Source organism: Spodoptera frugiperda, chromosome 20 (genome assembly GCF_023101765.2).
Source record: "Spodoptera frugiperda isolate SF20-4 chromosome 20, AGI-APGP_CSIRO_Sfru_2.0, whole genome shotgun sequence".
In the NCBI taxonomy this organism is placed as follows: Eukaryota; Metazoa; Arthropoda; class Insecta; order Lepidoptera; family Noctuidae; genus Spodoptera; species Spodoptera frugiperda.
Genome location: NC_064231.1, coordinates 13,653,430 through 13,665,112, shown reverse-complemented (window position 1 = coordinate 13,665,112; position 11,683 = coordinate 13,653,430). Strand labels below are relative to the sequence as shown.

Genomic DNA, 11,683 nt, shown 5'->3' with positions numbered 1-11,683 from the left:
CTTCCAAGCTCGAATTTCCAAACATCAACTTAATGTTGGCAGCCATTAAGAATTGGTCTGAGAGGTTTGGCATAGCGGTGAATCCACTGAAATGCCAAGCCATTATCCTAGGAAGCACCCGTATACGCCAAGTAGTAAATACTGTAATATGCATCCCTCTGAATAAAAGGATCTATGTGCAAAAATGACGTCACCACAGTAATTGCAAGTGATTTTAAACTTGCATAGGAATAACATTTCCTTCAATGCAACGAATTTTAAGAAGTCGGAGGTCGCCGTATTTATGTGCTTTTCACACTTCCCAATGTCTAGACTAAACGGTTGCAGTGTGGATCTTGAGCCATATTGTTTGTTGTTGGTTATTGTGTGGTTTTTGCGAATTGCATTGTCGGTGCAGTGGCTGAGAGATGTGTGAAAATATATCACTACATAGTATAAAACAAAGTCCGTTCGTCCCATAACCGTCTTCTCCAATGTCCCACTCATCGTACTGACTTTCTCCATCTTTAAAATTACGCAACGGATTTTGTGGATGCGGTTTTTTGTATATCAGGTAGAGTCGATTCAAGAGGAATATATCACCAATGAGTTTTATACGTATATTCATCACAGACTATTTTCTGCGTAGTATATTATCATGTGCACCCATGCGAAGCTGGGGCGGGTAGTCATATATAAAAAAGTGAAAATGAGAAATATTATTTCTTATTTATGTTTAAGGAAGGTTACGTATATGTTATATATCGTAATTTTTTTTGAAAAATGCCCCATTTTTGAATTTTCTCCTGTGTCGTAAGTGCATTTACAAACATAAAATTTCATATATACGTAACACCCAGACCCGGAACAATAATCTTTGGATCAGAAAAAGAGTTACTCCATACGGAAATCGAACCCGCCACAGGTTGAACGGCAGATAGCCACAGCGTCAACTGTGCAGTCCTGGCATAATCAATAGATTTCCCTTACTGTTTATAAAGGTTTATAACGATTACCAACTTTAGGTATACATATAAGCGTAGGTAGGTGAAGCACCAGATTTTTGCTGACCTTTTTGGGGCAGTTAGGATTTTAATAGGTTGTTGGGGAATTGGGGTTGGGAAGAGGGGTAATTGGGCCTCTGTAAACCTCACTCACTAAACGATAACACAATGTCTATGCTGCATGCTGTCGGTTTTGACAAAATGGTACTGAATTTTTCTAATTAAAATATCCATTAGTAGGTAGTCCAGGGTCTGAAATAAACACCCAGAGGACACGGTGGAGCATATAGTAGCGGTGTTTCTTGCATTTTAGCACCGCCGTGTCCTTAGGGATGTGATCGGCGACGGTGACCTCTCGCGTCCGGCCCTGGTTCTGGCCATGGTACGGAGCGAGGGGGAATGGGACACCGTCTCCTCCTTGCTGCGAAGCAGTCATGCTTGCTAAGGAGGAGGCGGAGCGCTCGAGGCAATCCTCCTAACGCCCCAGCCGCCGTTTAGAAGACACTCCGGGCGTTTAGGATCGCGTGACGATCTCCAGGACACAAATAAGGGGGTCTGCGGACGACGAGCAAGGGTAGCTAAACCGCCCGATCAAAACCAGACCCGTGCTACGGCGCGTTTGCGTTCCGCGCGCGCCTCAAAGAGGCAGACCACCACAGATGGAGCCCAGGTAGGGCTGATGCCCGATCCGGAGCTTGGACAACTTAAAAGGTTAAATGGGCTCCTGTCTCACTCCCTCTCGCCTCACCCAAGGCGGGAGAAGTCATTGGATGTTTTCCCCCTTCAAATATCCAATAGTAGGTAAAACAGGGTCTGAAATAAGCACCGAAAGTTCGTTGGTCCTCTCTGGTTGTAACTAATCAGGAGCCACAGCACTCTTCACAGCATCTTAAAAAAATATTAAAATTCTAACAAACAAAATATCCATAAAAAACAAATAAAATCGTAATTTATCGGATGGTAATACAATACGAACTATACCCGACATCTTTATACGATTATTACATCACACACAAAATAGTTTTTAATCTATTCCTGAAACTGATCTTCAAAATCTCTTATAAAAGAGGATACTTCAATAACGCGGATGCGGTTTGGAAATACCACGCTTTATTTTACTATTAAACGAGCAACAGAAACTTTATACGAAAGATTCACGTCAAAAAAAACTAGTTCTTATTACCAATATATTGAAGGATCTAATTTCCCCCCACTATAAGGAAAATACCACAAAATAATTTAAGGGTTGACCTTAATTTGACCACAAGCAAGTTCAAATAAATGCTGGAAAATGTTCAGTACATCAATGTCAGTCAAACTTTCAGCCTTATATATAAGTTGGTAGGCGGTATATAATATATGCGATCGTCTCGGGTAAGCTCAAACGTATTCGCGCACGCGCAAAGTGAGTCGCGTTTGGTGCAGTGTGATCTGTAGATCAATTGTAATATGCAGTGTATGTGCTAGTCAACCGAAGGAAAAATGGTGAGTTCTGTGATTTTTCCTTTTATTTTAGGAAAATTTTAATTTTTAGTTTGCATTTGAAAAATGTTTTATGAAGTTTAAAAAAGAAATAAAAGCTTTTTTAAGTGATAAAACTCATATAGTAAATAGTTGTAGTAAATTTTCTTTTGATAATTTTCCTAAACAATAAATAAACGTAATTTTTTAAACATAATAAATTAAATAAAACTTTACTTAAATACTTAAATGCATAATCTTTTAAATATACACCTTTTTTGCAGATGTAACACTAAAAAAATATTTAAATTCACAGTCGTTTCCTAGTATGTTTAAATATTTTCAATGTCAACAGCTTCTTTTGATACAATTGCGAAATTTATCGATATCCTAATATATCGATGAGTACGAAATCGTGACACTTTCGAAACGATTTTCCCTAAGAATCGGATTAATATTAATATTTGACATTCGAACACATTTTTATTCGAAATGTCATAATCACAATGCATTCTTGATCTATGACAAAATGTTCGCAAATAATGGAATTGAGTTACGAGTGTTGATTTATTGTTATGTAAAAGTTTTAACATATTTACTTAAACTCATTATTAAATATTGACTGGATTACCTGGTTACGACAATAACTTAAAGTTCATATTACCGAAATAATGACGTGCTTGTTCTTTTATATTCCATCAATACTTAAAGAATCAAACATTTACCAAGGAATAAGAAAATAATAAGAGAGTTTATATAATAATAATATCCCTTACAATGCCTCTCAAGAAAACTTTAACCATAAACAATTACAATGAAATTGAACGAAACGTGACGCCAAAACCGACAAGTTCACTAAAATAATTGGATAACTGTAACCAATAATTAGGATGCGACTTTGTTACAACTAAAATTGTAAAGCTACGAAGATGCGCTTGCGCCGGAGGACAAAGTTACGCAACGCAGAAGGCCGCCGCGTAAAGGTCACACCCACCGAACGAGTGATTCGGCCAGTGGTAACTGGAATATTCAAATTTGTAACGTTTTCCATTAAATATTTTATATAAATAGAACATCACTTCATTAGGCTTATGTTCATTTACATATTTTATGTAATTCTAGATTTTATTATCGACCCGGCCAGAAATTTTAGTAGTTTAGTACCAATCAGATATCTTGACGCATATTCAAATATTCTCTCAATATATTTTACATAATATATATTTTAATTGACAGTTACATACCTTTAAGTTCGTAGAAATAACATTAGATAAGAATCTCGTTGCAAAATGTTATTTGAACAACAGAAACAAAACATTACGTACCGTGAAATATTTATTTAAATACCAACTTTTCGATGCAAACGTAACTACGATCATTTTATGGATTTATTAACTAGGTACAAGTTCCGTCAGCCGTGACTTTGGAGCGACGTCTTTTTATAATTTACGTACATTTATTCATAAAAGTATTTGTTTAAATAAATTAATCATTATTGATTTTTATGCTACAGGTACTACTTAATGCGTAGTATTAATGTAAACCTCTATTTATCAAAGAACTAGACAGGAATATAAATGACATATGACACACCCACATTCTTCAAATATTCATGATTTTTAGCACTCCTTATAAGAACATCTTTTGTGGTACAAAAAAGAATCAGGTAAATAAAAAAATAACTAAAAATCACGTTTTACGCAGAAAAAGACTTTTCTCCATTAATATACGTGGGTAAACCGTAATTTTTAGTTAATTTAGTATGTCTTACAATAGTTTTTATATAAAAATAAATACATTCTCAAACTAAAATGCAACACGCGATTCTCAAATCGATACGTGTCATGAGTTATGCGGTGATCTTTGACCCAATACGTAACACACAGTACAGTTCTATAAAGTTAGTTACAACTTCAAAATGTTACCGACACTACACACACACAGAACACAGATCTTTATGTCCGATTAGGGCCAGATGTCAGAAAAAAAATTATAGCGTCCAAATCCTACATCATCATTGGATTTCCTAAATGGCAAACGTGTGGGAGCCGTCTTTACTATTTTGGTTAAACTATTCCAACCTATTATGTGTAATGTTAATTTTATGATATTCTTTGTAAATATATTTTGTAAAATCATCAGACCGATCATTAACAGATAGTGAGAGACCACTGGTTGAGGACCCTTTCTACAAAAGATGGAGTTTGTAATATCCTTCATTCTTGGCAAGCGGGTTGGAAATGTTAGTTTCAAAGGGTCAGTTATATAAGAAGACTACTGCCCTGCTTGATCTCTGTTAAATATCCCTTAGTCCACTCAAATCTACCTTCGGGAAGTATAGGGATTGTGAAAAACGTATTCTACTTTGCTGTTATCACTCGGCTAAAATAACCATTTCTTATTTATAGGATCATAATCATTATTATATTTCTTCTGTATACACCGTTATCTAAGTTATGACCTGGGAGCATTGTCCTGCAACTATCATCAAGTGACATCATTAAATGACAATCGTCTTCACCTTGGCTTCTGTCCAAAAACTGTTATAATCACTGTTGCACCATATGTAAATATATGTCAGAGTAGCATTCTTAGTCATTTTGTGACACATCAGTTCCATATTTTCCATGGTCACATACTATAACACCTTTGTGTTCTAAATATTAAGGTAGGTGATATTAAGCACATCCTGCATTAGTCAATTGTTCTTGGGTTTTTATATATCAGGTCGAATTAACACGTTGTAGACAATAATAAAATTTGTATATCAAGTTTGGCATTATAGGATGTATAAATGTCAGATATTACTAAAACTCTGTCGTATTGACTCTATGCAATATTTAGTTTTTTATTGCAATATCACTTTATTTCTATAATAACACTACCACCCAATTTTTTCTTCTTGATATATATCTTTAAAGGTATACTTTTCAAAGTATACAAAAAGCCAAATAAACAATTTTCATATCAGTAGCGTATAAATCTAAATTAAATAATTAAAAGCGATCACCTCCTCATCAATACCAGTAACACCCATATATAATCCACTCAATAACTCTAAAAACGTAGCGATGTCAATTTTTTCCAACAAATTGAAGAAGCCTTAGTATTTGTATATTTAAATATCAAACCACATACCAAGGTTGTGTGTTGCGCAAACGTTGTCATTGGTCACTCAAGATTGTATTAATTAAAACGTATTTAAGTAATGATGTATCTATAAAAGGTTTTATTATTATGTATTTTTTATTTTATACGAGTCGGTAAATAAGATGTAATTATCGGATTAACAGCAGTTAGCAATTAAAGAGGTTTTGCTTATTAACGCGTGCTTGGCATTCTGTAAAGACCGGTAGCTAATTATTTATGAGATGTACTCCTATATTATATTATTATGTAGTATGTACTTATAAGCTTTAAACTATTATGGTTATTATTTATAATTATGTTATTAATTCATAGTTTTACACTGGACTTCTACAAATAATTCAAGACTAAAATTTGCCAAATCGGTCCAGCCGTCCTCGAGTTTTAGCGAGACTAACAAACAGCAATTGATCTTTATAATTATATAGATTTTCTCCTATATCACGGAAATGGAAAACTATTTGTTAAACTCTATTTCAACTAAAATAAACTTTTTACAGTTTCCTTGTAGATATTGAATGAAAGCCTTCCGCACTAAAACAACCGCAGAACGAATCATATTGTATTGACTTGCCGCATTCAACATACATACATACATTGAGTTTGACTGTGCATCAAATTGACTCGTGCCACAGTACAAAGTTACAGCGTACGGACGCAACTGGCCTATGGGATTAAAACATAATAGATAAGTGACAGGTACACTATAAAGCGCTAAGTTTATGTCTTAGTTACTCAATACTTAATCATAAACCTAAAGACTTAAAGGTTATGTTTAAGACAGCATTTGTTTCAAGTTTCGAGTGTCAATGCGTAGGATTTGTTGTATACGCAACTCTGACATTTTAAGAAATCTACAATCGATTATATACGGTACAGGTTGTCTAAAACTCATCGATATAATTTAAGCCGGTGATAGACCTTTCTGTGATGGTTCTGGAAACATACAAGAAAAATAAATATTACAGGTACCGGGTCAAATTATATCGTTGAATTTTGGGACATTCTGTATATGAAATGAAATACTGTTCTTTAGTCTTACTAAAACTCGAAAATGGCTGGACGGATTTGGTTAATTTTGTTCTTTATTGTTCAGGAATGATTTAAAAGCGGAAATAAAATGTTTGAGGCGGTACGGTATTTGTCGGGTCAGTTAGTGTATCATAATTATTGTAGTTTACGTGAAAATATAGCATATTTATGATTTTTCACTGTATATGAGTTACAATATTTTATTTTTATTTTACACTTTTATAATACCTGGTAGCTTAGTATGGTATGTTTACAAGCTTAATTTCTAACTGTTTTGACACACAAAAGATGTGACAAAATAACGAAAGTAATATTAATAATGCTTCTTGACCAAAAGTTGTTTGTCCTTGCTATTTTGAGACTATAATCTATACCTAATGTCCATTAAAATAAAGTCCTTAAGCATAAACATGTAATTCAAATGTCTAGACCTCTGACCTAAGCTTTCAAGACGCGGTGTAATGTGACGGGCGCTTAATTTAATTAAAAATCATCGCCTGTTTTGTATGTTGTTTGCAAACAAACATTAGGTCATAATGTTTTGAAAAAAGTCAGACTTATAGTAATTTGTCAGTGCAAGCTATTGCTAAATTGACTTTGGAAATAGTCTGTTAAAAGTAAATGCATCGACCAAAACAATAAAACTGTTTTAATAGATTTTTTTAGTCTGTAATTTTATTTTAAGTTACTATTTTTTTTTTGGTATTCTTTTATATATCCGAACGTCTCTATTGTTCGATGATTGATGTGGTATAAAAATGTATATAGAGTCATAAGTTCATACGAATCACCTGCGGATGTTAGTGTACCTATTGTTCTTGTTTTTTAAGACAGTACTAATTTCCAACGAAGGCTAGATTCTACATCTCACATTTTATTCTTACGAAATACAAAGCGATCGTACGCCGACACTTATCCATTTACTCATCAGCTAATTTTCGCACTTCTATTGTCTTATATTCCCTACCATTTTCACAAAGGCCCTGTTTCCAAAAGTCATTGGTTAGTCAACAATAACTTGTACTTAACATACACTACATATCTTCATTGTTTATGAAACAAAACGATGTTTTTTTCAGCAAATATTTTCATAAACAATAGAACTAGAGGAATGTTGCATACGTTTTGTATTTCTGTGTTACACCTAGATGTGGTATATGTGACAAAAGAATAGCGATTACACAATGCAGACTTTTGTTTTTATTAAAATGTACGACGACTATATGATACGACTATAAGTAACTAACCTTTACTCATAAAACATTATGTATACAATTTAAAATCAAAATGATAGGTCATTTCTCAGATATTGTTGTTCAGATAAATTGTAGAGTTTAGGAGGATATTCTGTAATGCACATTACAAAGACTATCACTCCAATCCTTGAAATCTATTTATAGTCACACTGTTGCATGTACAAAACATATTGCTCCCTGACCTCAGAAAGGCTTAAAACATAAAGATAAATGATGAGATTATCAATATTAATCATGTTAACACTACCAAAATCTGAGTTAAAAGGTTAGAGTATGTAAAAAATTAATAAATAAATAATAGTACACCAATGCCGCGTGCTTATTTGTCGTAACTAAATAGTATTTAAGAACAAATATGAATTAATTATTAGTCTGTTTCTGGTTGAAGGCCTGTTTGGTTACGCAACGGCTTAAGCGCCACCGTGTGTTATGATAAATGATGCACGTAGACATTGCTTAGCGGAGCGTCTTTAATACTAGTATTTGTTTGTTAGATTTTTGTGTTACGACGTAAGAATATAATAAACTATGCTAAGTATATGTATAGCAAATTTAGTAATCGCTCGTAGGATTTAAGATTCTAGATTATAGCAGTACACAAATAGGGATATTAAATTTTCAGTGCACAAAAATAATCATCTTTGGTAAATATAATATTTAATTAGATTAAAATCACACTGTAAATATACAGCACACTAATTCACACAGAGAACTACACACTTTAAATTTTTGTAACAATTTCCAAGCTGTCTACAATCTATTCTAAACGCTACCGCTTATGAATTAAGGCACAATATAAGCAAACGTACGCACTTTACGTCCTACTGTACAAGATGCGACGACAGATAGTTTTGTGTTCATACGCTTTGTCTAGCCAACTGACAACGTACACTCGTGATCACAAGTGATTAGAAACTATTTAATTTTAAGTATTTAACTGCCAATAGAATACTGTTGAAGGCAAATCCTCCGCTAACGTAGGTCACCGATGACCCCCGTGGCGTTTAAAGTGTTAATAAGGAAAATTTTGATAAAGAGTATTGATTGAGTGATGTGCTCTTTAAGTAATATTTTTGTAGAGGAAGCAATATAATATTATATTAAGTATTTATGAGGATTAGCATAAATGTCGAAGTATGACGAAAAAATGACGTCTAATGATTACCAACTTAATTATTATTTCTAAAGACTTAAAGTCAATAAATGAGACCTAGACCTTTTAATGAATTGCGTGATAAAACTCTTCCTATATTTTTTTTCATGAAATACCTTTGTTTTGTTTGCCAACTTTTTGCAAGAATCCGCAAAATGATTTTCGTAAAAACATTTTTTTTCCAAACCAAGCCTCTATTCACGTTGACCGCAACAAATGCATAATTAAATAATTCTTCCTTGTTTACGAAAACGATTATCAATGGAAATTACTTCTTATTATAGCATAGAACTTACCATATTTACAAAAACTTAACATCACGTTTTTTAGTATACAGGGTGACTTTGAATTCGACGTATTCCTCTCGGGAGGTGATAATACAACTAATTTCCTACAAAATTAGCCCTGAGGTCCTTGGGCGGAAAGTGGCTAGTTTCTGAGATATTCAACTTTTTTGGTTTTGGTGAAAAATCCCGAATTCATTACAAAAACATCAATAAATAAAAAAATACTGGATGGATTTTAGTAGTTTTAGTTTTAATCAGTTGCCAATACATCAGTTATCATTTATAAATACTAATAATGGCACAAATATCATTCGTTTTAAAATAGCAAGTAATTTCCTGTCAAATTTCTTTTTGTGTCACTAATTCGGTCGATAGGAAACTGGATTTATTTCAAAAAAAATTTATGACACTAAGCGTACAAACTATTAGAAAAACTTCCTTAGTTTATTAGCTATCCAGAAACCTAAAATTATTGACAACATTCTCAAAAATAAATGAATTAATTGATGATAAGTCGAGTGTAAAGAGAAAAGGGCAATTTCAAAAACATCTGTATTTGCAAAAAAATGTTCAAAGTAACCTTCCCTACGACAAATACATGCCCGAACACGCTTCCTTATCACTATTACAGTCACTTTTGGACTGAATATGCGTCTAATTTCGTCATTATCTTCAAATATGTTTTGGAGAAGAATTTCGATACACGACGTAATACCCCCTGTATAAACAAGGGACTCTATTTACAATCAATATTTACAATCCAAGACAATTTAATTTGACGTTTCAAAAGTGTCTAATTTAGGATTAATTGAAATAAATGCTTTGACTTTGACTTTGACTTTGACTATGTAAAAATCAACCGGCGTAGGTTTCTGGTCACTGTGCATGCCATGTAGTCATGTAGTGGGACCGCCCTGTCAATATACACATGGGAACCGAAATATCCTACCATTGCCGCACAGTAGATCGATAGTGCTCTGATCAAACTATCACAATATCCATTATTAGCCCCAAAACAGTCAACAAAATCTAAAAAAGCAAAACACGGTCCACGGATACGGTTTTGATACGGACTTGATTGGGCTCTACTTTTTACCCAATAATTTAAATAGTGAGAATTAAAATTAATTTTTAAGGAATGAACTAGGATCATTGTATTAAATTTGAATTTAGAAACAAGATTATGAGTTTATTCGAACACGACGATTGTTTAGTGCACTATCGAACTACTGTGCGGCAGTGGTTGGATAAATCGGTTTTCAGGCGTTGAATTGATAGGGCGGTCCCACTACATGACTACATGGCATGCACAACGACCAGAACCTAACGCCGGTTGATTTTTACATGAAGTCCCTTGTTTATACAAACGGAATATGCCGTGTATCGAAATTCTTCTCCAAAACATATGTATTTAAAGATAATGACGAAATTAGACGCATATTCAGTCCAAGAGTGACCGTCATAGAGATAAGGAAGCGTTTTCAGGTATGTATTCGTCGTAGGGAAGGTTACTTCGAACATTTTTTTGCAAATACAGATGTTTTTGAAATTGCCCTTTTCTCTTTACACTCGACTTATCATCAATTTATTCATTTATTTTTGAGAATGTTGTCAATAATTTTATTTTTCTGGATAGCTAATAAACCAAGGAAGTTTTTCTAATAGTTTGTACGTTTAGTGTCATACATTTTTTTTAAATAAATCCAGTTTTCTATCGACCGAATTAGTGACACAAAAAGAAATTTGACAGGAAATTACTTGCTATTTTAAAACGAATGATATTTGTGCCATTATTAGTATTTATAAATGATAACTGATGTATTGGCAACTGATTAAAACTAAAACTACTAAAATCCATCCAGTATTTTTTTATTTATTGATGTTTTTGTAATGAATTCGGGATTTTTTCACCAAAACCAAAAAAGTTGAATATCTCAGAAACTAGCCACTTTCCGCCCAAGGACCTCAGGGCTAATTTTGTAGGAAATTAGTTGTATTATCACCTCCCGAGAGGAATACGTCGAATTCAAAGTCACCCTGTATAACTAAATTATATTTGTGCCCAATCCAGTAATAGAACTGAAGACCTCTTGTTTGATAATCCCGTTCTAGGACACTTAGCTATATTCCTCTAGTATCCAGACTTTTACAAAGATTCTCATTATCATTAACAGATCTGAATCCAGTCCATCCATCCAGTCCCCAGTATAAAGACTTATAACACTAATTGTGAACAGTGGGTGTACATTGTATAGCGGCATTTATGTGCATCTCTGCCTACTCCTTCGGGGATAAAAGGTGTGATGATGATGAGATCTGAATCCACTACAAAATATAGGTCACCATACTGAGTTCGACCGCTGG

The 11,683-nt window shown here is 33.6% G+C and overlaps 1 protein-coding gene across 1 annotated transcript in view; it reads left to right on the top strand.

Moving 5' to 3' along the window:
• Positions 1 to 2,307: 2,307 nt before the first annotated feature.
• LOC118282246 (basic proline-rich protein) overlaps positions 2,308 to 11,683 on the top strand; it is a 33,945-nt gene continuing 24,569 nt past the window's right edge. Inside the window, exon 1 of the mRNA XM_035603234.2 lies at positions 2,308 to 2,468. Coding sequence (XP_035459127.2) covers positions 2,466 to 2,468 — 3 coding nt within the window. The 5' untranslated portion in view covers positions 2,308 to 2,465. The remainder of the gene's footprint in view (positions 2,469 to 11,683) is intronic.